At 46.6% G+C, this 26,768-nt stretch overlaps 1 protein-coding gene across 1 annotated transcript; it reads left to right on the top strand.

Annotated features, from left to right (window-relative positions):
* Positions 1-220: 220 nt before the first annotated feature.
* polh (polymerase (DNA directed), eta) lies at positions 221-26,720 on the top strand. Its single transcript, XM_073056271.1, has 11 exons — positions 221-275; positions 809-958; positions 2,523-2,657; positions 3,596-3,828; positions 4,534-4,706; positions 6,067-6,170; positions 9,442-9,561; positions 9,992-10,115; positions 25,110-25,175; positions 25,289-25,449; positions 25,811-26,720. Exons 2-11 carry the CDS (start codon positions 816-818, stop codon positions 26,607-26,609), a joined length of 2,058 nt encoding a protein of 685 aa, XP_072912372.1. The 5' UTR covers positions 221-275; positions 809-815; the 3' UTR covers positions 26,610-26,720.
* The last annotated feature ends 48 nt before the right edge of the window (positions 26,721-26,768 follow it).

The raw sequence follows: 26,768 nt of genomic DNA, 5'->3' as shown, positions 1-26,768 counted from the left end.
TTCGCCAGCATTTTCTGTTTTAGTTTTAGTTTTCCAGCATCTACAGTTTTTAAAATGATCAAAAACAAGAGGTTGAATTGTGTGCAAAGCAAATCGTGGCACAGGGTTATCGCAGGAAAAGATTCCGCTTCCTCCGCCCCGCTAGAAAAGGATCCCCCTCTCGGCACAAGGGCTTGCTCATCCACGGCACAGGAGGGCGCTGCAAGGGGAGGTTCCCACTCCTTTCTTCCCGACACCGCGCCTTTTGTAGCTAGTGGCTTGGCGGGATTGATTGAGTGAGTGTTGGTGGGGAGGGTCTGATAGACAGAATGGTTGAGCAAGTGGTGTCTGAGGGACTGGACGCGTGGAGGTGGGGGGTTAGGGTTGGCTGAGGGACTGGACGCCTGGTGGGGGGAGTGGGGTTGTCTGAGGGAAGGAACGTCGGGGGGTTTCAGGGACGGGACGTCAGGGAGAGGGGTATCAGGGTGTGACAAAGACGAACATCTGGGTGGGGGTGTGTCTGAGGGACTGTCAGATGGACGTCTGGGGAAGGATGTCTAGGGGACGGATGTCTGGGTGGGGGAGGTATCTGAGGGACTAGGCAGGGGGTATCTGAGGGACTGACAGATGGAGGGGTGTCTAAGGGGCTGGAGTCTGGATGGGGATATCTGAGAGTTGATTTTTGGCCAGGGGTGTGTCAGAGAGAGGGTGGGGGGGGGGGGTGTCATGGCAATGGGACATCTGGGGGGATGTGGTGCTAGGATGTTTGAGTCGAGGTGAGAAATTTAGCATTGAGCTGTTACCCGTCTCTCTGTTGTCCCATACCCAGGCTGCTGATGCCCGTGGACAGAGGGAAGGAGCGGGTGGTGGCGCTGGTGGACATGGATTGCTTTTATGTGCAGGTGGAACAGAAGACCAACCCTGAGCTGAGGGGCAAGCCCTGTGCTGTGGTCCAGTACAAAACTTGGCAAGGCGGTGGGTAAGTCTGCACACCCCACTGACCCCTGGGCTAGATCAGAAACAAAGGTCACCCCGCCGCTGCCATGATTATTTCTCCAATCACTTTCAATCAGAGTTTATTGTTACCACACGGCTACATGTACGCACAGGTGAAAGGCAAACAGCAGCATACAAGATAAACAGCATTTCCATAGATGCTGCCTGACCTGCTGAGTTCCTCCAGCATTTTGTGTCTGTTGTGTTTATAATTATACACATTTTTATAATTAAAATAGAAAAGGAAAAACAAATTTAAAGGTCAAAGTAAATTTATTATTGAAGTATGCATGTATCACCATTTATTGCGATTTATAATCTTGTAGGCATTTAGAATGGAACAGAAATTCAATAGAATCAATTAAAACTACCCACAAAGACTGACAACTAATATGAAAAAGAGGACAAACTGTACAAATACAATAATAATAATAAATAGGTGAATAAATAACTGACACTAATTTCAGTGCAAATTAAAGTGGCCATAGAATTGCTGCAGTGATTACTGTTGAGCTGGTTGATTCAAGTACTGAATGGTTGAAGAGAAGTCATTGTTTTGAACCTGGTGGTGTGGAACGTCAGACTTTTGAACTTCCCGCATGGTGGTAGCTTTGAGAGGGTTACGTGGCCCAGATGGTGGGGATCTTTGATGATGGGCGCTGCCTTCCTGAGGCAGTGCTTCCTGTAGATGCTGCCGATGGTGGGCAGGGAAGTGCCCGTGAGGTACTGGGCAGAGTCCTCTCCTCTTCAGTTTTTTCAGATCATGCTGCAACTGGTTTAAATCTATAAATGCAATGAGCTGTCAAAGAGACCTTGTATATGTTAAGTTAATGAACGTTAGACAGCTAAAGACAGGTCCTTTGGCAATCCATCTGTATTGGTCCCATTTACCAGAACTTGATAACAGATACTATTTAAACCTTGTGAGTGTCTCTGCTCCTAACACTCCCTCAGGCAGCATGTTCCAAATTCCAGTCACCATCTAGGGGAAAGTATTTTTCCTCAGATCCTCTCTAGATCTCTTGCCTGAACCTATTATGAGATCTGACTTGTGGGGAGAGGGTCTTTCCTGTCTGCCCCTCCTTGAAGTCCCCCACCACCTTCTCTTCTCCACAGAGAATCAACCCAGCCTTTCCAGTCGCTCCTCAGAACTGGTACACATCATCCCAAGCACCCTCCTGGTGAATCTCATCTGCACCTTCTCTGGGGCTGTTGCATCCTTCCCATAGTGTGATGACCAGAACTACACACAGGACTGTAGGTGAGGTCTGGCCAATGTTTCATCAAGTTCTCTCATTTATTGACCTCTCATGACCTCTCTGCCTTGGGTAATGAAAGTCAGCATCCTGTACTCGTCCTTCACCGCCTTACCTCCCAGAGTAGCTGCTTTCAGGGACCCTCGGACCAGGATCCTAATGTTCCCTGATCCTCTGCCAGGCCGCACCATTCCTGCTATGTCTCCCTCCCTACCGACTGAGAATCACATTGCACGTACCTCCAGTCCTGGGGTATTGTCCCGCTAAAGCCTTGTTTCTGCCCTCTCGCAGGATTATTGCTGTCAGCTATGAAGCTCGGGCCTATGGAGTGAAGAGAGGCATGAGGGGGGTGGAAGCCACCAAGAAGTGCCCTGGCTTGTTGCTGGCTCGGATCCCAGAGGCACATGGCAAGGCTGACCTCAGCAAGTAAGGGTCACTCCTTCCCTCCCTGCTCCCCACAGCTCTTCCCCGTGGCCCTGCCTGTCCCTCCGCAGCCCAATTCCCCTCCCCTCCCCTCCCTGTGCGTTTTCTCTGTCCCTTTGCAATTATCCTCACCCACACCACAGTTCTCCTGATAGTCCAGTTCTCTGGGTGCGTCATCTCACAGCCAGCCACTGTCAGCTGGCCCCCATGTTCCTGCTCTCTGAGTCCAGTGAGAAGAGCCAAGTTGATGCTGGACACCTTGTGCTCTGCTTTGGTCGTCTCCAGCCTGATGGCATGAGTGTGATTCTCCTCCTTCAGCCCTTGTCACCTTCCACCTTTCCATTATCACTCCCTGTCTCTCCCCCTGCACCTATTACGCCCCGCCATGCTGATTACAACTCCTCCCCCCGGCCCTATTGCACCCCTTCCCCAACTGCCTACTGCACCCTCCGTGCCTACTACACTCACCGCCACAACCTGGCTCTACCTATCACCTGTCAGCTCTTGCTCCCCTCCCCCATCTCTTTAATTCTGGCCATTTCCCTGCTTTCTTTCCAGCCCAAATGAGGGATTTCAACCAGAAACATTGACTGTCCGTTTTCCCCCACAGATGCTGGCTGATTCACTGGGTTTCTCTGGCTTCCTTGAGCATTACTCCAGTGATAACACCCACCCTTCCTAAACGTCTTCTGTATTTCCTTTCCCCTGTCTTCCCAGGACAGCAGCTTTGCCTGCTCTGCTCACCTTGTGATTGAAATGGTGTCTTGGATCACCACCCTGTGAACCTTTCCCTCTCTCTCCCCCGGACGCCCCTGTTGCCGGGGTGTGGGGACCTACCGGGGCCCTCTACCCCAGGACTGCCCACCTCAGCACCAGCTTCCTGCTGCCGCCTCTGGCTGGGGCTGTGAGTCACTGAGGAGTGATCCCTCCTTCTGACACAGATACCGCCAGGCCAGTGGAGAGGTGGTGGCGGTGATGTCACGGTTTGCTGTGATCGAGCGGGCCAGCATCGACGAGGTTTACGCTGACCTGACCGCTGAAGCCCAGTGTCTCCTGCAGCAGCCGGGGGCGCTGAACCGGGTGGGGGCAGAGGCTCAACTCCGGAGCACCTTTGTGGAGGGGTTCCCCCGAGACAGGGGCACCTCAACGGAACAGGATGCAGGCCGCAACAGAGGTGAGGGGGCTGGGAGGGTGAGGGAGGTGAAGGGGTTGTGTGAGGCTTAGACATGATGTCACAGCTGTTTTAAATGCTCCTGTCATATCTGCTTTCACCACAATCTCTGGCAGCCTGTTCCAGGCACCCACGCTGTTTAAAATAAAACTTGTTCCACTCATCCCCTTAAAACTTACCCCATTAAGCCTATTCTCCCTAGTATTTGCAATTTCTCCCTTGTAAAAGTATCCTGGCTGTCTACTCTGTCTACATCTCATGATATAATAAACCTCTATCAGATCTTCCCCCAGCCTCTGCCGCTCTGGAGAAAACCCAAGTTTGTCTGACCTCTCCTTACAGCCATCCAGTCCAGCCAGCCAGCACTCTGCTGCACCCTCTCTAAAGCCTCAATATCCTTCCTGTCAAAGGACGAGTGGTACTGCACACAATACTCCAGGTGCAGCCAAACCAGATGTAACACCTCCCTCTCTGTCCCCTCCTCCACTTTCTCCAACTCCTTGTGACTGCCAGAGTTGAATGCCCTGTGTGGATTGCTGTGTAAATCACTGGGCCTAAGCTGGAGAAGGTGGTTGGTGTACATGGCAGGGATTGGGCTGTCTCTGACCAGGATGAGTGTCTTGGGCTCCTTCAGACTCTGGAGAAAGGGACTGGGAGGGATAGGGGAAGGGCAGTCTGAGTTGTGCCCTGGCTGTGTCTCTCCCACAGAGGAGGTGCGGCAGGAGGGCTTGCAGGCCTGGTTGGATTTGCTGCCCTGGGACATGGGCCAGAACAGCCCCGAGCTGCTGCTTACTGCTGGTGCAGTCATTGTCGAGCGGATGCGGGCAGCTGTGGAGGCAGAAACCGGATACAGATGCTCAGCTGGAATCTCACACAACAAGGTATGACTATGGATTGAAGCCAGTTCGATGCTAGCCTGGAACCCATTCCCAGGGACAGGAACAGAGACCTCTACAGCAAAGAAAAGACCCCTTTAGTCATTGATCCCTCCTCATCAATACTATTCCCAGTTACCCACATTAGGACTTATTGATATGTCCTCCAAACATAGCGATTGTATCTGATTCTACCACCTCACCTGCAGTGCATTCTAGATATCAACCACACTCTGTGTATTAAAAAAAACTTTCCCTTTAGGTCCACTTTAAAACTCATTCTACTCACCTTAGATCAGTGCCCTCAAGTTTCTGATGCCCTCCCATGGGAAAAAGTTTTTGACTATCTACTCTACCAATGCCTCTCATAATCTTAATATTCTTCTCTTAGCTCGCCCCTCAACCACCTGGCTCCAATGAAAACAAGCACAGCCTATCCAATCTCTCCCAAGTCCTCCAATCCAGACAGTGTTCCCCCTTCCCCTCACCTATCACCTTCCAGCTTGTCATCCTTCACCTCCTCCCACCATCTTATTCTGGCATCTTGCACTTTCCTTTCCAGTTCTGAAGAAGGGACTCGGCCTGGAATTTTGACTGTTACACTTTTCCATAGATGCTGCCTGACCTGCTGAGTTCCTCCAGCATTTTGTATGTGTTATCCTGGTGAACTACCTTATCACAGTGTAACCATATCCCTCCCTATAGTGTGGGGAACAGAAATGCACACATAACTATTGTATTGTAAAGTAACAATATAGCATCCCATCTCTTATATTCTGTGTCCCGGCCTGCGAAGGCAAACATACCATTTGCCTTTAAAACCACCCTCTCTACCTGTTTCCTCTTTTAGAGCACTATGGATGTGGATTATTGGGTCTCTTCATTCTGTTTACTGTATATGCCCTACTCCCATTTGACTTTCAAAATGCTTCACCTCATGTTCATCAGGATTAAATTCTATCTATCTGTGCTCCATCCAGCTTTCCATCTGACCTGTGACAACTTTCCTTGCTATCCACAAGCCACTGATTCTCAAACCTACTAATCGTACATCCTACACCTGTATCCAAGTTATTAATAAACATCACAAACAGCAGAGATTCCAGCACCTATACCTATGGAACATAAACTTCTAGTCCAAGAAACCCCTCCATCCCACCCTCTGCCTCCTGGCACCAAAACTGTTATAGATCCATTTCCCTCATCATGGAGCCTACATGTGTTAGCTGTGTGGATCAGCTGACCTCGTCCATCAGTGTGGTGTGGGATGGGAGGGGGTTTGACATCTGACCCGTTGGTGTGTGTGGAGGTAGGAAGGGTTGTGGTTTGGGAGGGGTTTTGATCCTTGGCTGTTGGCTCCCTGCAGGTTTTGGCCAAGCTAAGCTGTGGTGTGAACAAACCAAACCGACAGACGCTGCTGCCCCTGGGCTCGGTGGACAAGCTCTTCAATACTCTGCCCATCGGCAAGATGTGAGTTGATTCGTCTGCCCCATTGCGCTCGGCCCTAGTGTAACCTTCCTCTCCGCCAGCAGCAGGAATCACTGCAGCTCTGGGGTAATGTATAGTAAGCTCACCCCCCCCCCCCCCCCCAAACACTGCACAGTCACTTGGTAACCAGTCCCACAGCCCACAGTCACTGGGGAGCCCCCCTTCCCACTCTCCATCACTCCTCCCCAGCTTCCATTGCACCCCTCCCACATCTCATAGTTACTGGGGAACCCCGCTCCATTCTCTATCTCCCTACAACACTACAGTCGCTGAGGAACTCCTTTTCCATGATCCGTCCCTCCTCCCCAGCTTCCATCGCACCCCTGCACACCTCATGGTTACTGGGAAGAGGTGGAGAGGACTATGTGGGTGGGCGTCACCAGTGTGGACGCGGGGAGAACCCATTCTGGTGTATCTCTAGACTCTGAGCCTGGGCATTTCTGCACTTGCACCACACTCTGAAGAATTTCCCCCTCTCCCTAGGTTTAATTTAAGTATTTTATTCTATCATAAGACATAGGAGCAGAATTAGGCCATCTGGCCCATTGGGTCTGCTCCACCATTCAATCATGGCTGATCCTTTTTTTCTGTCTCCTCAACCCTGGTTCCTGGCCTTCACCCTGTAGCCCTTGATGCCATGTCCAATCAAGAACCTATCAATTTCTGCCTTAAATACACCCAATGACCTGGCCTCCACAGCTGCACGTGGTAACAAATTCACTACTATTTGGCTGAAGAAATTTCTCCGCATCTCTGTTTTGAAAGGGTGCCCACCTATCCTGAGGCTGTGCCCTATTGTCCTAGACTCTGCCACCATGGGATATATTCTTTCCACATCTATTCTGTCTAGGCCTTTCAACATTTGAAAGGTTTCAATGCGATCCCCCCCCCCATCCTTCCGAATTCCAGCAAGTACAGACACAGAGCCATCAAACGTTCCTCATGATAAGCCTTTCATTTCGGGAATCATCTTCGTGAACCTCCTTTGGATCTTTTCCAACGCCAGCACATCTTTTCTAAGATGAGGGGCCCAAAACTGTTCACAATACTCGAGGTGAGGCCTCACCACTGGCTTTTAAAGCCTCAGCATCACATCCTTGCCCTTGTATTCTAGACCTCTTGAAATGAATGCTAAAATGGCATTTGCCTTCCTCACTCAACCTGCAAGTTACTTTTAGGGTGTTCTGCACAAGGATACCAAAGTCCCTCTGAATCTCCGATTCCTGTATTTTCTCCCCGTGTAGAAAATAATCTGCACATTTATTTCTATTACCAAAGTGCATGACCATTCATTTTCCAACATTGTATTTCATTTGTTATTTTCTCACCCATTCTCCTAATCTGTCTGTCCTTCTGCATCCTACCTGTTTCCTCAACACTACCTGCCCCGCCACCAATCTTCGTATCATCTACAAACTTGGCAACAAAGCCATCTATTCCATTATCTAAACCATTTATTTACCGCATAAAAAGAAGTGGGTCCAATACCGACCCCTGTGGAACACCACTGGTCACTGGCAGCCAACTAGAAAAGAATCCTTTTATTTCCACTCCCTGCCTCCTATCAATCAGCCAATGCTCTAACCATGTTAGTAACTTTCCTGTAATACCATGGGCTCTTAACTTGGTAAGCAGCCTCATGTGTGGCACCTTGTCAAAGGCCTTTTGAAAGTCCAAATATAGAAAGTCTACTGCATCCCCTTTATCTATCCAACTTGTAATCTCCTCAAAGAATTCCAACAGATTTGTCAGGCAGGATTTTTCCTGAAGGAAACCATGCTGACTTTGTCCTATCTTGTCCTGTGTTACCAAGTATTCCATCACCTCATCCTTAGCAGTTGACTCTAACACTGGTGGCATAGCGGCATCAGCGCTGGACTTCGGGGCGAGAGGTCCCGAGTTCGAATCCAGCCGGCTCCCTTGCACGCTCTCCATCCATGCCTGGGTTGAGTGTTGAGCTAGCAACTCGTAAAAAAAACTTGTAGCAACTTGTAAAAAAAAACCTGGAGAGGGATGGGCTCTGCCAGGTTTCAGATGCTCAAGACAACCCGTACGATGAGCAATCACCAAAAAGATCAGTGCAAAAAGCTTGTCATGATGACTCCACCAGGAGTTAAGGGCACACGCGCACACGCACACGCACACGCACGCGCACGCGCACGCACACACACACACACACACACACGCACGCGCACGCACACACACACACACCCCCCCCCCCCCCCCCACCGACCACTGAGGTAAGGTTAACTGTCTATAATTTCTTAAAGAGTGGAGTAATATTTGCAATTTTCCAGTCTTCTGAAAGATCATTTCTGATGCCACCACAATCTCTAACACTATCTCTTTCAGAACCCTAGGTCTGGGTTCTTCTGGTCCGGGTGACTGATGTACCTTTAGGTCTTTCAGCTTTGAGCACTATTTTACCTCCCACCATCTAGTGCCAGCCTCACTGAAAAACCTGTGTGCATTCATCCTATCTATACACCTCAGAGTTTTATATACCTCTATCAAATCTTCATTCATTGTCCTATCTTCAGGGAAAAATGTCCTAAGCTATTCAATCTTTCCCTATGACTCAGATCCTCAAGTTCCGACAACATCCTTGTAAATTTTCTCAGTACTCTTTCAAGCTTATTCTGGGTGGGTGCCCAGAACTGCACACAATAATCTAAATAGGGACTCACAACTATACAACTTCAACAGAACATCCAACTCCTGTACCTAATGCCCTGATTAATGGAGGCCAATGTATTAAAAGCTTTTACGACTCTTTTAAGGAATTATGGATCTGAGTTTCCACTGCACACCTCAGAGCCCTACCGTTCACTGTATAAGTCTTGCCCTGGTTTGTCCTCCTAAAGTGCAACACTTCACACATTTCTGCATTAAATTCAATCTGCCGTTTTCAGTCAATTTTCCCTGCTGATAAAGATCCTAGCAGAAGCTTTTTGTTAGCCATCTTTGCTCTCTACTACCCCCAATCTTGGTATCATCTGCAAACTTGCTGGTCCAGTTTATCACAATGTAGATGATATCAGCAATGGACTGAACACTGATCCCTGTGGCACACTATTACTCACAGGCCTGCAGTCAGAGAGAAAGCCATTCCCTGGCTTCACCCAGTAATCCAATGTTGGATCCAGTTGTCTATCTGGTTCTGAATGCCAGCTGCTCACGAGGGACTTTGTCAAAGGGGCCTTGCTAAAGCCTGAGTGTAACCACTGACTGACTGTCTCTGCCTGTCCATCAGCCGTAACCTCGGTGGCAAGTTGGGAGACTCCATCTCGCAGCTGCTGAACATCCAGTACATGGGGCAGCTCCGCGCCTTCCCTGAAGCACAGCTCCAAGCAAGGTTTGGGGAGAAGACCGGGTAAGAGCAGCCTTGGTGGAGCCCTGCAGGGTCATCTCACTGCCTGAGTCAGGGGTGTGGGAGAGTTGGGTCTGGGTCTTGGGGTGGGGAAGGGTCTGTCTCACTGTATGGGAAATGGGGGAGGGGTCAGATTCATCGTTCAGGTTGGGGCTTCTTGTCCTGGGTTTGCTGGGTGCATTGGAGGGACGGGAAAGGAACTAGTTATTGCTGCGTGCATTGTTCTGTGGGACATTGTGGGCATGCTATGCTGGCACAGAATGTGTGGCAAGACTTGCCTTGGGTGTGTTGGTTGTTAATGTAAACAATGTATTTCACTGTATGTTTCGAAGTACATATGATTAATAAATCTGAATCTGGGGGAAGGAGTCAGCCTCACAGTCTGGATTTATGTGGCTGGAGAAACTCTGTCTCACCGTCTGTCCTGGTTTAGGAGCTGGCTTTTTGACCTGTGCCGGGGACTCGACTTTGAACCGGTGAGGCCCCGACACCTCCCGAAATCCATCGGATGCAGCAAGCATTTTCTGGGCAAGGAGGCCCTTGGCACCTGTGAACAGGTGGGTCACTGAACACAGTGTTTACAGCAAGATGAGAGAAGCCAGAGAGTGGTCACGAGAGTGATTGGTGATGTGCCATAGGGACTGGGTCTGGGTCTGTTGTTTGTCACTTATATCAATGGCCTGGATGACCTAGTGCTGCATGGGGTGGGGGGGGGGGGGGGGTTGGTTTAGACTCAGTTACAGGGGATGGGAACCAGAGAGCCAGAACAGATAGTGGAGTGTTTGTGGAGAAAGATGTTGTTAGGCCTACATACAAAGATGGGAATTGTAAGGTCGAGCATGGTGGGACTAATGTTCCCAGCTGAGTATATTTCAATGCAAGGAGTATTGTAGGAAAGGTGGATGAGCTTAGGATATGGATCAGCACTGGAATTATGACATTGTAGCCATTGGTGAAACTTGTTTGCAGGAGGAGCAGGACTGGCAGCTTAGTGTGCTGGGGTTTTACAAGGAAATCTGCAGATGCTGGAAATTCAAGCAACGCACACAAAATGCTGGTGGAACACAGCAGGCTCGGCCCGAAACGTCAACAGCGCTTCTCCCTATAGATGCTGCCTGGCCTGCTGTGTTCCACCAGCATTTTGTGTGTGGTGTTCTGGGGTTTCATTCTTTTAGACATGACAGAGTGGGAGGGATTAAAAGGGGAGGGGTGGCATTACTAGTCAGGGAAAATGTCATGGCAGTCTTCAGTCAGGACAGACTGGAAAGTTCGTCTAGTGAGGCATTTTGGTAGAATAAGAGTAATAAGAAAGGTATGACCACGTTAATGGGACCATCCAACAGGCCACAGGATTTAAAGGAGCAAATTTGTAGAGAGATCACAGACTGTTGCAAGAAACATAAGGTTGTGATAGTCTTTCCACATATTGACTGGGACTCCCATACTGTACAAGAGTTTGTCAGATGTGTTGAGGAACGTTTCCTTAATCAATACATAGAAGTCACTACCAGAGAAACTGCAATACTACACCTGTTAGAGAGTGAGACAGGGCAGGTGACAGAAGTACGGGTAGGGGAACACTTTGCATCTGGTGATCACAGTACCATTAGTTTCAAGGGATTTGTGGAAAAGGTCCTTGGGTTGAGATTCTAAGTTGGAGAAAGGCCAATTCTGATGTTATCAGAAAGGATCTGGCAAATATGGATTGGAACAGTTTGTTTTCTGGCAAAGGTGTACTTGGTAAATAGGAGGTCTTCAAAAGTGAAATTTTGAAAATATAGAGTTTGTATGTTCCTGTCAGAATAAAAGGCAAGGATTAACAGGCTTATGGACCTTGGTTTTTGAGAGATGTTGAGGCCCTGATTAAGAAAAAGAAGGTATCGGCAGGTAGGAGCAAATGAGGTACTTGAGTATAAGAAATGCAAGAGAACACATAAGAAGACAATCAGGAGGGCTGAAGGAAGGCATGAGGTTGCTCTAGCAGACAAGCTAAAGGAGAATCCCAGGGGCTTCTATAGATAGAGCAAAAGAATCGTAAGGGACAAAATTGTTCCTCCTTAACCACGGGTGAATTGGAAGATAACTAATGTTGTTCTGTTATTAAGAAATGAAATTATAGGCCAGTGAGCCTGATATCAGAAGTGGGAAAATTATTGTAAGGTTGAGCAAGACGGTTCAGTTGCTTGGCATTCAAGATGCGGTAGTAAATTAGATTAGACATTGCCTTCTGGGAGAAGTCAGAGAGTGGTTGTAGATGGCTGCCTCTCTGACTGGAGGTCTGTGACTAGTGGTGTGCCACAGGAATCAGTGCTGTGGCCATTTGTCATCTATATCAACAATCTGGATGATAACTGGATCAGCACATTTGTGGATGACACTGAGATTGGGGGTGTAGTGGACAGAGGAGACCATCAAAGCTTGCAACAAGATGGGGACCAAATGGAAAAATGGCAGATGGAGTTTAATGCAGACAAGTGTGAAGTTTTACACTTTGGGAGGACCAACCAGGGTAGGCCTTACAAGGTGAGTGGTAGGGCACAGAGGAGTATGGTAGACAGAGGGATTGGAAAATACAGATGTACCTTGAAAGTGGAGTCATGGGTAGATAGGGTCATAAAGAGAGCTTTGGCACATTGGTGTTCATAAATCTAAGTATTAAGTACAGGAGTTGGGACGTTACGTTGAAATTTGAGCTCTAATTTGGAATATTGATCACCTACCTACAGGAAAAATGTAAATAAGATTGAAAGAGTGCAGAGAAAATTTACAAGGATGTTGCTGGGACTTGAGGACCTGAGTTATAGGGAAAGGTTAAATAGTTTAGGACTTTATTTCCTGGAGTGTGGGAAAATAGAGGAGATTTGATACTAAATTAGATAGGGTAAATGCAAGCAGGTTTTTTTCACTGAGGTTGGGTGAGACTGGAACTAGAGGTCTAGTTAAGGGTGAAGGGTGAAAGGTGAAATGTAGGAGAACTTCATCACTCAGGGTGATGAGAGTGTGGAACAAGTGCCTGTACAAGAGATGGATGCAGGATCGATTTGAACATTTAAGATAAATTTGGATAGGTATGTGGAGGGGAGGGGTATGTAGGGCTATGGTCCAGCTGTAGGTCAATGGGACTATTTATCAGTATAGTTCAGCATGGGCTAGATGGGCCAAAGGGGCTGTTTTTGTGTATCTCTCTGTGACAGGCTATTCAGACCATCAAATGCAGTGCAACTCAGTGTAGGAACAACCCTGTTGGCAGCTGCAGTAACCTTGAGAATGTCAGGACAGGCTTTGTAAGTCAGTGTAAGGCAGGGGCATTTGGTGAGGAGAGTCAGTGTGGCCTTGTGCCAGAAATCCTGTCCCATTTGGGTGTTGGATTGTTTTAGGGGATGAAACATGACAGGAACATGCTTGCCATTCCATGAACTAATTAAACTAGTTTTAAAACCCAACTAACTACCGTAGATTCCGTACTACAGAGCGCACCTGATTAAAAGCCGCAGGCTCTAATTTTAGAAAGAAAATCAATTTTGTACTTGTACAAGCCGCACCGGATTTTAAGCCGCAGGTGTCCCACGTTGTAATATGAGATATTTACACAGAAAGATATTACACGTGAGGATTTTTTAACTTTTAATTAAATCCGTATGGTAACATAAACAAATACATATTGCAAATGCTTTTTTTCGAACCGTGCCTGTAACACGGCTACTTTTAAATATACATACGTATCGGTAACACAAATTACGTTGCGTATACTTTTTTTACTGAACAGTGCACGAACAACATTCCAATATCTCCTAACGACTGGTAAAAAAATATATACTGCAGCCTACCAGGAAAAGTTATTGATCGCCTTTAACTTAAAAGCTGCATCATATGTTTGCAGCGGGTCTAATGCGCTCGCCCCCTCCTTTCCGTTTATCGCAAACCGGTATTTTCCCACAAGACGTGGCGAAACCGGATGTGACGTCATAGCATCCCGGGATGTAGTACAGAAAACAAATATACTTAAAACACTTCTAACTTTAACTAGAAAATACTAGAAAATGAATTACTAAGCGAAAATATTATAAACTAAATAACTGCCATAAAGGCAGCACAATGCTTTTCTTCGAGTGTTTTCCATGTTGATGAGGGTGAGTACAAATGACTGATTTACAATAATTTAATTGTGAAAGTGCGCTTGATTTATCGTACAATTTCATTGGACCTCTGTGAACTACTCATCAATTTTATTGGTCTACTGTTACGAGGCAAAATGTTTTTGGCGGCATAAAAAAAACCATGCATTAGCCGCACCGTAGTAAAGGCCGTAGTGTTCAAAGCTGTTCAAAGCGTGGGAAAAAAGTAGCGGCTTATAATCTGGCATCTACGGTAGTTCATTCTGCCTATATCCATATCTGTCCCTTATCTGCATATTCATGTGTTTATCTAAGTGCCTATTGTATTGGCCTCCACACCACCACTCCTGGCATTCATTCTAGGCACCCACCATTGTCTGTGTTTTAAAAAATCTTAACAAGCACATTTCTTTTAAACTCGGCTGTCTCACCTTAAATGCACACCTTCTGGTATTAAACACTTTAACGCTGGGAAAAAGATACTGGGGAGAAGATAGGAGAATGAGTTTGAGAGGAAAGGTAAATCGAGTACATGCATAGCAAATAACTGACTTCATAGTTAAAATTTATACTTTTATACTCCAATATATCCCCTCCACACAGAGAAAGAAGACCAAGAGTCCGCGCACAAAAGCCCCAATATACTCAAGCATTTATTCCCAAATCTTGGGTTAAACTATAATTTTCAAAGTATTCTCTCCCTGTTACCCTGGGCCGCTGAGCCAAAAACCTGTCCCTTTGTACCTGAGACAGGGAAAAAGACTCAGCAGCCCTTACAATCTACTCCCACACTGTCGTTTTGCTTTTGTTCATCCTGCAGGTGTTGTAGGCTGTAACGATACATTTTCGGTGTTTCTTTCTCTACTAAGCTTGCTTCAGTAATTGCCACGAGCATCGGAAATTGTTTGGTTGCAGCACGCACTACAAGAGATTTGAGACAAGGAAGAAAACAGCACAGCACAACATATATAATACTGACAGTTATTGCCATTTTAGTCAGCCATGCTCCCCATCCTCCGAGTCTACTTTCTAACCAGTCAAATAACTGATGTCCGAACCTGCATTCTGTTTGACCTCCGTCCGCAGATTCTTTAATTTATTCATTGCTCTGGTGAAAGACCCTTCTGGGCTAGTATTGTTCGGTATGAAAGTACAGCATTGTTCTCCAAACATTACACACACACCCCCTTTTTCTGCCAAAAGCCAATCCAGTACCTGTCTGTTTTGCCATGCCACCCTGCTAGTTGCATCTAGCTGTTGCCCTAAGGCCTCCAGTGCATCATCGGTGTAGTTGATGAACCTCTGTTGATTGTAGTATATATAGTTTATCCATTCAACATTTTTGCTTACCCCTATCACAGGTATGATAGCTTTCCAGCCTGCATCTCATGCGGTGTCAGGCGTGTCACACGATTAGTAACTCATCAATGCTAACGGTAAAGCATCGACCCAATTAAGTTTAGTGTCTGCACAAATTTTGTTTAGTTTGGCTTTCAGGGTTCCATTAATTCTCTCTACCATGCCCTGCGACTGAGGGTGGTATACACATTCAAATCTTTGCTTTATCCTCAGCGCCTGTAGTACCAGTTTGACCACTTTCTGGATAAAAGCTGAACCATTGAGCTAACTTCTGTAGGTATTCCAAACCTTGGGATCACTTCATTTGTCAGAAATTTTACCACTGTCTTTGCCCCTTGATCTCTTGAAGGTACCACCTCCACCCATCTGCTAAATCGATCAATTACTACCAGCATGTATCTTTTCCCTCTCACTGTTTTTATCATGTCTACGTAATCGATCACTAAATGTTTAAGTGGTCCTTCAGGTACAGGAATGTGACCTATTGGGGTTGTAATTCCCTTCCGAACATTATTTTGTGCGCATACCTCGCACTGTGACAAAACAAAGTCCACTGAAGCCTGTAAAAAAGGTGACCAAAAACCATCCTCCTTTATTTTCCTTATCACTTCCCCCCTTGCACAATGGTCCATCCCATGCGCTTCTGAAATCAGAATCGTCAGTAGAGGGGTGGGCGCTACCAACAAACCGTCTTCCGTGCTCCACAAGCCTTCCGGGTTCTGCTTGGCCCCCCTTTTTCTCCACATTGTTTGTTCTGCCAAAGTTGCCTTACCTTGTATTTCAATTAGGTCCTCTACGTCAGGTTCTGGAGTTAGGCTTACCTGGGGGGCAATGACAGCTGATGTACACCCAGACGCTTTTCTGGCTGCCTCATCCGCAGCTTGATTTCCCTTTGTTATTACATCATTTCCCTTTTTGTGTGCCTGGCACTTTACTATAGCCAATGCTTTAGGTTTCATTATGGCTTTTATTAAGTCTAGAATTTGCTGACAATGTTGTATGGGATCTCCATTACCTTTTTTAAAACCTCTCTGCTTCCACACTGCCCCGAACAAATGGCATACTCCGTGAGCATATGCAGAATCAGTATAGATGTCTACTTTCTCACCTTCCATCATTTCACACGCAGCTGTCAGGGCTTTGATTTCTGCTAGCTGGGCAGAACACGGTTGGGGGCAGGACTCCATCCTAATAATCTTACAGCTCGACTGATCCTGCTGCACCACTGAGAATCCTGCATGATTTCCATCATAATCCCTATAACAAGAGCCATCTATGAACAGAACCTTTTTATCTATATCCTCTAGTGGTTCTGACCGTAAATCTGCTCTCAATTTGGCAAATGCCATCGTCTTCCCTACATAATCATGGGGTTCTCCTTCATAGTCTAAAGGGACAAAATCGGCTATATTACTGGTAGTGCATCTCTGTATAGTTATGTCAGGAAATGTCAATAGCATCTGATACGCTGCTATCCTGGCTGGCGTCAGCACAAATTTCCCTCTTTCTAGTAATTCTGCTACTTTGTGGTGTGTGTACAGAGTCACAGGATAGCCCAGGGTTACATATTATGCCTTTTCATATGCATAGTACAGCGCCGCCAATCCCTGATAACAGGGTGGATACCCCTGAGCCACCTCATCTAGTCTCGTACTGTAGTATGCTATCGGCTGCTTTGCTTTTCCTGTGCCTGTCTCTTGTGTTAGAATCGCTGTGACATAACCCTCCTGTCGATTGGATACATACAAATAAAAAACCTTCTCGTAGTCAGGCAAAGCTAATGCTGGTGCTGACTGCAATTCCTGCTTAATAGTATTGAAAGCTATCTCCGCCTCTCCATTCTACTGTAAGCCGTTCTTCAAATTTGTATGTCCTGCTTCTTTCATTATCTTTCTCAAAGGTGCCACAATCTCAGCATATTCTCCTATCCAATCTGAGCTGTACCCTGCCATTCCCAAAAACGTCATCATCTGCCCTACAGTCTGGGGTTTTGGGGCCTTAGTTATTGCCTCAATCTGATCTGGTGCTGTCGCCTTCACTCCCTTGGATATTACCCTGCCTAAGTACTCCACTTGCTGCGTGCAAAATTGCAGTTTCTTTTTGGATACTTTATGTCCTCGCGCGCTAGCTTCTCTAACAGAGTTATAGTGTCCTGCTTACACTGTTCTTCGCTGTGGGAGCAAATCAACAGGTCATCCACATACTGTAACAATGTACTTTCCAACGGCATGCCCTCTAGGTCTGCCTTCAATACCTGATTAAAAATGTGTGGTGAATGTTTAAATCCTTGCGGCATTCTGGTATAGGTATACTGAGCACCTCTGTAAGTAAATGCAAACAAATACTGACACTGGTCGGCCAGAGGAATGCTGAAGAAAGCCGAACACAAATCGATCACTGAAAAGTAACTTGCTTCTGGTGGAACATTAGTCAAAAGCGTGTGTGGGTTGGGGACTACCGCTGGCCAGTCCTCTACCACATCGTTTACCGCTCGCAAATCATGCACCAATCTCCACTTAGATTTATCTGCTTTTAAGACCGGCAACAACAAACATGGACTGTTTGTTCTTTTAAGCACTCCTATTTCAAGCAACCCCTGCACTGTCGACGCTATTCCCTCTGCTTCTGGTCTTAGTGGGTATTGTGGTCTCCTGGGTGGAATTGCTCCTTTTTTCAGCCTTATTTCCACCAGACTAGCTGTTTTTATTTTTCCTACATCCGTGTCATGCTGTGACCACAGAATAGACGGCAACTCATCTAACCTTTTATCTTTCTGCTGGCCTCTTTCCTTTCCCAGTAAGGGCATGTGTGGTTGGGGAGTTATTTCGACCTCTCTCACTGTCCCTACCATATCTACACTTACCATTATTTTAATACAATTGTTGTCTTCTGATATCCACACCTCTGGCGTAATTTTCCTCCACACTGTTACGGTTTCAGCACTCTTAACTAAAGGTCCTAAGTCTTTAGACTGATATCCCTTATTTACCAACAACGTTACGTGGGGCGCAGCCTCCGGTATCCTGTACCATTTTTCTAAAAAGGTGTTCCACTTAACTTGTAAAGCTGCCCCTTGCTTTCCAATTATCACAGCCTCCCCTTCCAGGTGCTGTTGGGTACATACCTCCAGGTGCCATTTCTCCTCTAACTCCCTGTTCTGAGTCTCGTCAAAAATCACTGTACAATGTAGCTCAGATTTGGACATTACAGCCCTGGGTAATATAGCCTGCACGCCCTTTTTCCATTTTCCCCAGGTTTCCTGAATCTGATCTGCGATGTCTCCTATCCAAAAGACATTAGCTTTCTTGTCTTCTCGCACTATCAATTGAGCCCCTGCTCTTTCCACACTCAGCCCATTTCTGGTGCATTCTAATTTTAATTCCAGTTTCAACAAGGCATCTCTGCCTAACAAATTAATCGGAGTTCCTTTAAATACTAGCACCAGCAAAACAATTTCTTTATTTCCCATTCTCAACCGCACTGGAGCCGTGTACTGTGTCAATTGTGTTTTTCCCGAGAACCCTACCATCTTAATAAACTTTCCTGACATGGGAAGGTGAAGGGCATACTGTGGCTGTACGCAAGTGTATGTGGCTCCAGTATCTATCATCATTGGTGTCAGCTGCCCTTCTAACATAAACTGAACTATGGGTTCCTCATCTGCCTCCCTTGTTATCATTGGGTAATGTCCCTTCCCACTCAAGTTCTCGGGGCACCCCTAATACCTCACATAGGGGTTCACAGGTCCGCTTGGGCCTGTGGGGGCTGGTCCTTGGCTAAACTTTAGTTCCCTTCTTATCGGTTCCTGCTGGTGTGTGACAGGCCATAGTATAAACGGACAATCTCTTCTCATGTAACCTGGCTGATTACATTCCCAGCACAATCTCTCTACCTCTCTTTCCCACTGTTTTCTCACTGGTCTCCTTTGCCCATAGCTCCTCTGTCCCCCTCCTTGGGACTTCCAGTCCTGTCTGGGCTGTTTGAATTTAGTCTGTTCCTGATAGAGCATTTGTGGGAATGCTCCCTCAAAGTCAATTATTGGCATGGGGTTTTCCAGCCCTTGTCTTACAGTATGATCGGTCCCTCCATATAGCAGTGCTTTGTTCAGTTTGATGGCTGTACTCGAACCGGTGGTTGCTGGCAGCATCTTTTTGTTTTTCTCTTTTTCCTTCTTTTTGAGTTATTCGAGCTACATTTGTATTAACTTTCTTTTCACCTCTTCCTGCTGCTCAGCCAACCTTTTGTTTGTCTTTCCGGTATTTCTCAACCGCATGGACTACGTGGTCCCTAAATTCTTGTGGGGTCATTGACGTCAGCCCAACCACTTCCTCCAGTTTGGATTTTACTTGTGGAGGCATTGCATCCAAAATACTATGTCGGAACAGTGAGGTCATAAATAAGCTATTCTCCACCTCTTGCTCAGTCTCCAGTCTCCACCTTTTCAACTGGTTTTCTACGTAGGCTGCTGGGTTTTCAGTGTCTCCCAGTGATCATCCCCTTTTAAGGCTTTGGGGTCCACTTTGGGTGGATAAAGCTTTCTGAGGGCCTGCCATACCCTCTGCCTCACTCTGTCAAACCCATCTCCATCAGTTCTTGGGTCCTTCGAGTTTACTATGCCAGCCATTTCCATTAGTTCGTTAAATTTGGAGGTTCCCATCAATCTTATCAACAGTACCTTCAAATCTCCCATAGCCAATAACTGTCCCGCTGTTTCTTCTTCAAAGGCTCTAATCCATTTCCCTGCTCCTTCATGTAAATTGGGCAGAGTGTTTTTCAGCCCTTCTAGGTCCTGGGATCCCCAAGGGATATACTGCACTTGTCCTGATCCTTTAACTAACAACGGCATCATTCTTCCTCCTTCTTCCCACCTGCCCTGGCTCTCCTCCTCACCTGACTCCCCATCTGTCTCAGGGTATGTCTTTACTGCCTCCCACACAAATGTCTCTGGGGTCCTGCTCTTCCCTTGGTCTCCCTGTGGAGTCCTTCCTTTCTGTCTTGATTCAATACTTGGTTGGCCCCTAGAGTATTTTTCGCATCTCTCCTGGCAATCTCCTTTCAGTAACTTATCTAGCTCTCTCTCTACTTCCGCAAGTCGCTCCCCTACTGCTTCCTTCTGTCCTTCTAAGGTTCTGCCTCCTACCTCTTCCCCACAAATTCTCGCAACCTCTCTCTCCACTTAACTCTTGCTCCTCCAATGAGTCACCTTCTCTTTCTTCCTGTCCTGATGAGCCACTTTCTTTTCTAGTCTGTTTATTTCTATAGTATAACCGATACTCCTCATACTCCTTTACCTCTCTCAAGTATTTAATCCGTTCAATCCCTTCTTCCATTTCTCTCTGTACCTGTTCTATCTTTATCCTTTCTGCCTGTATCTTCCATATCGCCGCTTTTTCCTTCTCGTATTGTTTTTTTTCTCCTCCTCATTATCCCAAACCTGTACTTCTCCCTGCATGTTTACTGTTCCCGTCAGCAGGGGACACTGCTTAGGGGTTCCTTCCTCATTATAGGGAGGGGGCTTTTCTGTTTCTTTCGCATCCGGGTACAGAGCCGAAGCCAGCTTCTCACCGTACCCTCCTCTCTCTCTAACAGGCTGTTTCTCCAGCACCTTAGTGTCTTCCTCACTTGTAATCAATATTCTACCTGTCCTCCTCAGCCTTTCCCCCTCCGTTCTGAAGAGTTTTAGCACTTACACTTCTCGTTCTCTTTTTTGCCCTTAGATTTTTGGTTTGTAATTTTTAATTAGTCCCTCCATTTCTTCGCACAAACTTACATCAAACGTTCCTTCTCTTGGCCACTTTGTGACCAGGTTTTTGGTTCTTTTTCCCCATTTTTCTGAAGTTTTTGTGATCTCATTTTTAGTTAACGGGAATTATTTGCTCAGAATCTCTACTGCCGTTCCTTTACCTGTCATGTTATTCTCTCTTTTTAAGGTATTTCAGAGATTCACAGTTTGTTTACTGGATAATATTATTTACTCTAATTCTACACCTAGTCCTAGTCTAACACCACGTGGACTTTTTCTTAACTAAACTTACTCTAGTTCTACGCCTAGTCTAACACCTCGCCCGTTCAGACCCTCATCTCTTAAGGCGGTATCCACGAGGATTTTCTACTCTAATTCTATTCTACTTTCCCTGCCCGTTCAGCCCTTCATTTCATACGAAGCGGTACCCACAGGGATTTACCAACACCACGTGGACGTTTTCTTAACGTCTTATTAACTTATTTGTACTTACCCTCACTGCAGTGTTCTTGAGCAATCCTCTGAGCCTCCTCCTGTTAACCCCCAATTCTGCCAGATTCTTTGGACCGGAGAGACCCTTCGGCAGTGGTTCCACACTTCTGAGACTCCAAGACCTCCCCAAAGCCAACAGAATTCTTAGTCCAAATTGTTGCAAAAAGCGCTTTCCTTTTGTTTGGGTGCACCCTTAATTCTGTTAGTCTTGTGGGGGTCCCTAGAGGACTGGGAAGCGTCCCCAATCTGCCGTTTCCCTTCCGCGGGTCTCTATCCAGTCCTGCCGCGGTCGCCAATTTTGTCGTGGTTTTTCATGCCTCACAAATGAGCAAGAGACGCAGAAGATTCTTCAAGAAGGGTTAAACTTTAATTTGCAAATCAAAGCTGAGACAGTCATTGAGCTAGTCTCTGATTGCCCCCCCCGATCCCCGATCCCCGGACACAGCATTTTTTTATAGCAATCTCCTGGTCCAGTTGCATTAGCATATGTAATCGATCTATAGTTGCGTATTACACGTACCTCACGTACATCATTGTCCCTATTGTTTCTATCAATTGACTTAATTATGTTCTAATCTATATTTCTTAGCTACTTCTCATTAACACATCATTGTCTTCTACATTTTTAAGATATATGCATAGCAAATAGCAAGCTCAGAACTGAGCAATGTTCTAATCTACATTTCTTTAGCTCTTTAGCTACCTCTCATTAACACACCATTGTCTTCTACATTCCTAAGATTTCATTCTACTAAATTGAGTACATGCATAGCAAATAACTGACTTCATAGTTAAAATTTATACTTTTATACTCCAATAGTCTCTCCTTAGACTCTGATGCTCCAGAGAAAACGAGCATTAGGCTTCTCTCTCCATATGTAGCACATGCCTTCCAATCCAGGCACTCTCTAAAGAATGTGATAGCATCTCAATCTGCTGGGAAACTGGATAAAGGGGACATGGAATTTAACTCAAGCTGTTTTGAAGTGATGCATTTTAAAACATTAAACCAGGGCAAGATTTGCACAGTAAATGTCAGGACCTTGGAGAATTTTGTGGAATAGAGACCCTTGGGTTCTAGTAGATAGTAAGTAGATAACGGCCTGAAAGTGGCAACACAGATAGACGGGTGGTGAATGTGGTATTTGGCACACTTGCTTTCAATGCATGGGAGTTGCATTGAGTACAGGAGTTGGCATGTTATATTGTACATTGTAGTTGTAAATGACATTGGTGAGACCACGCTTGGGAGTATTGTGTGTAGTTCTAGTTGCTATAGGAAGAACGTCATTAATCTGGAGCGGGTGCAGATGTTATTTTAACTGGAGGGCTTGTTACGAGGGAGGATGGATAGTTTGAGACTGTTATCTCTGGAACATAGGAGGCTGAGGGGTGACTTTCTTTCCAGAAGTTTATAAAATTATGGGCATAGATAAGGAGTCTTTTTTCCAGGGTGGAGGAGACTAAAAATAAAGGGCATGGGTTTAAAGTGAGAGGAGAAAGGTTTAAAGGAGACATGAGGAACAACTTTTCCACACATTGGGTGTTAAGTATATGGAGTGGGCTGCCAAAGGAAGTGGTAGAGGCAGGGATACTTAAATGGTTATAAGACATTTGGACAGCTATATGCAGTGCCTATAAAAAGTATTCACACACCCCCCTGGGAGGTTTTTATGTTTTATTGTTTTGTAACATTGAATCACAGTGGATTTAATTTGGCTTTTTTGACACTGATCAACAGTAAAAGATTGTATCAAAGTGAAAACAGATATCTACAGGTAATCTAAATTAATTAAATATAAAACATAAAATAATTGTTTGCAATTATTCACCCCCTTCACGTCAGTATTGAGTAGATGCATCTTTGGCAGCAATTACTGTCTTTCAGTCTGTGTGGATAGGTCTTCATCAGCTTTGCGCATCTGGACACTGCAATTTTTCCCCAGTCTTCTTTACAAAACTGCCCAAGCTCTGTCACATTGCATGAGGATCGTGAGTGAATGGCACTTTTCAAGTCCAGCCACAAATTCTCAATTGGATTGAGGTTTGGACAATGACTTGGCTACTCCAAGACTTCAATTTAACTTTGTTGTTTTAAAGCCATTCCTGTGCAGCTTTGGTTTTATGCCTGGGGTCATTGTCTTTCTGGAAAGCAAATCTTCTCCCAAGTCACAGTTCTCTTGCAGACTGCATCAGGTTTTCCTCCAGGATTTCCCTGTACTTTGCTGCATTCATTTTACACACAAGCTTCCAAGGTTTGCTGCAGTGAAGCAACCCCACAGCATGATGCAAAAACACACTATGCTTCAAGGTAGGTATGGTGTGTTTTTGATTATGTGCAGTGTTTGGCTTACACCAAACATAGCATTTAGTCCAATGGCTAAAAAGCTAAATTTTCGTTTCATCAGACCATAGAATTTTCTTCCAGCTGACTTCAGAGTTTCCCACCTGCCTTCTGGCAAACTAGCCAAGATTTCACACGTTTTTTTAACAGTAGCTTTCTCTTTGTGGCTCTCCCATAAAGCAGTGACTGGTGAAGCACCTTGTTGTATGCGCAGTGTCTCCCATCTCAGCCACTGAAGCTTATACTCCTCCAGAGCTGTCAGGTTTCTCGATGGCCTCCCTCACTAGTTCCCATTGAGCACAGTCACTCAGAGTTTGACTTAACTGTACTTCAAGGTGACTTAGAAATTTTCTTGTATCCATCTCCTAACTTGTGCTTTTCAATACCTTTTCGTGGAGTTGCTTGGAGTGTTCTTTTGTCTTGATGGTGTAGTTTTTGCCAGGATATTGACTCACCAGCAGCTGGTAAAAGGTGTGTTTAAACACCTTGACTGCACACCAGTATCCAAAAACAGATCTCCATTTAACTAATTATGTAACTTCTGAAACCAGTTGGCTGCTCCAGTGATAATTTGGTGTGTCATATTTAAAGAGCTGAATACTTATGCATTCAATTATATTTGTAATTAATGTAGATGACTTTGTAGAGATCTGTTTTCAATTTGAGATGAAATTCTTTTTTTGTTGATCAGTGTCAAAAAAGCCAAATTAAATCCACTGTGATTTAATGTTGTAAAACAATAAAACATAGAAACTTGCAAGTGGGTGAATACTTTTTATAGGCATTGTAGATAGGAAAAGTTATGGGCCAAGGGAAGACAAAGAGGCTAGTACAGGAAGGCTATGGTATGGTCTAGTTGGCCGAAGGGTCTGTTTTGTGCCCTATAACTGTGTGCACGTGCCACCTTGAATTCATTCTGAATCTGGATCTGTTGAAAAGTATTTTCCTTCTGGTGATATTAAGACACTGCCAGTTCCTCTTCACCTTTTGTCCTGTTCAGGACTGCTGCCCTGTGCCCACCCCACTTCTCCCAGAACTGGCCCTGTTTCCCCCAAGCCAAAAATCTCTCTCCATCTCCCCAGCCACACACCCATTCATCCCCATTTCAGTATGCACTGATATGTGACACTGGGAGGCTTCTGGAGATTATCACCTTCAGTGTTCTGTTGCAGAAACCTTTCCACCTGTGTATGGTTGAGTGGTGGAGTGGTGGGGTGATGGTGTGGTGGGGGTGATGGTGGTGATGGTGTGGTGGGGGTGATGGTGGGGTGGTGGTTGTGGTGGGGTGATGGTGTGGTGTGATGGGGTGATGGTTGGGTGGTTGGGTGATGGTGTGATGGGGTGGTGGTTGGGTGATGGTGTGGTGGGGTGATGGGCTGATGGTTGATGGTGTGATGGGGTGATGGAAAGTTATCAGTAGGTGTGAGCAGATCTCAGTGTGTATGGATGAGACCAGGCCAATTACTGGGATCTTGCTGACTCTCCTGTCCTGTCGCAGGTACAATATTGGCTGCTGCAGCTGTCGACAGAGCTACAAGAGAGGCTGCAACAGGATCAACAACAGGTGGGTGTGTGAGATGACTCCATCTACAGCCAAGACCACTTACACCTCACCCTATCACCAGTGATGACTCCCCTCCCACAGTGACTGTCCCTCACTGCTGCTTTGTGTTGTAGAACAGACGAGTGGCACGGCAACTGGCGGTGGGCGTGCATAATCTGGATGGCAGCTTTCAAAGATGCTGCCCCCTGTCTAGGCAGGATGCCCCCACGATCGCCCAGGACGCTCTCCGACTCATCAAGGTCTTCAACACAGCTGGGGCCCAGGGGGGAGTTTGGTGAGTACGGGGCAAAAATGGGGTAGCATGAGGGGCGGTGTGTGAATGTAGGAGGGTATGGAGCAGTTGGTGGTCTGATCTGGGGGATTCTGTATGTCTGAGGAGGTCCCTAGTCTTGATGATGTGAGGGGGTCGCTGAGGGGTTCTCCATAAGGTGTGTGTGCGTGGCAGGTGGTTCAGAGGGTCTTGTTGGGGGGGGGGGTCCTTGATATCAAGGGGTCTTGCTCAGGAAACAGATCGGTGTTGGGGTGGCAGTCAGCAGGCATTCGATGAAGGGGGTTTAGTGCGGGGTGGGAGTCTCAGGACAGGGTTAGTGAAGGAGGGTGTCTTGCGTGGGCTGAATCCTGCCCTCTCCCTGCAGGTCTCCAGCCGTGCTGGCTCTCAATCTGTCTGCACGAAACTTCTTGCCTTCTCCAGCAGCCTCCAGCCCCAGTATCACCCACTTCCTGAATCGTTCCAATCACCGGCCAGTGCCTGAGGTCCAATCCCCAGCAACTGCCAATCCAGGCAGCCCAGCCAAACACAGAGCCGGCACCATCACTCACTTCTTCCAGCAGACACTGCCCCAGCCCATCCCCAACACTGAGCCCACACCAGCCCGGCCCCAACCCTTCTCTAACCTCTCACCCTGCCCCAACAGTCATGATCTCAACCCTAAACACTCACCACTCCAGCCTCTGCCCCTCTCCAACCCTTCAACCTGCTCTGGCGCCTGCCACTCACCCACACCACCCCAGATTGGTGGGGACAGTGACCATGTGAAGCCCGCACCGGCTGACCAACCCAGCACATCGTTCTTCAAATGGAAATCTCTTGACCATTCACCTGTAAAGCCTCCATCACAGACCCCCCAACAGCCCCCAATCTCTCCATCAGCCAGCAGTTTGCCCCCTGAAGCACTGGTGCACTGTGGGAGGTGTGGGAAGTCCACACTCCCTTGGGAAGTGGCAGAGCATGAGGATTTCCACTTCGCCCTCGAACTCCAGCAGTCCCTCGCAGCCTCCCCATTCCCCTCAGCCCCCCGGACGCCCACCAGCCCCTCAGTCCCTCGATCCCCCTCAGGTCAACTGAAGAAAGCCACTCCGCTGAGGCCTGCCAGGAAACGAGCCCGCACAGCCATCAAGACATTGGACTGGTATTTTCGGAAAGCTCCATCTTAGTACCTGTGGTATGATGCAAGGGGCAGGTCCCCAGATTCCTAATGTATTAGAAATAATTTTTTTAAACTTCAGATGTGGCTAAAATAAAGTTTTGTATTTTGTTATATAACATCTCCACAGTTCAGCGATGGACTTTGTGGGGCCTTCGTGAGCTGGCTC

The sequence above is a fragment of the Hemitrygon akajei genome, chromosome 9 (genome assembly GCF_048418815.1).
Source record: "Hemitrygon akajei chromosome 9, sHemAka1.3, whole genome shotgun sequence".
NCBI classification, from domain to species: Eukaryota; Metazoa; Chordata; class Chondrichthyes; order Myliobatiformes; family Dasyatidae; genus Hemitrygon; species Hemitrygon akajei.
The sequence above is the reverse complement of the archived record's forward strand: the minus strand, read 5'-3'. Positions and strand labels throughout refer to the sequence as shown.

Bases quoted from the DNA above. Each gene is read 5' to 3' on its own strand.
- polh (XM_073056271.1), top strand. From the start codon at position 816: ATGCCCGTGGACAGAGGGAAGGAGCGGGTGGTGGCGCTGGTGGACATG. The intron at 959-2,522 runs GTAAGTCTGCAC...GCCCTCTCGCAG, and splicing joins AAAACTTGGCAAGGCGGTGG to GATTATTGCTGTCAGCTATG. The intron at 10,116-25,109 runs GTGGGTCACTGA...GTCCTGTCGCAG, and splicing joins CCCTTGGCACCTGTGAACAG to GTACAATATTGGCTGCTGCA.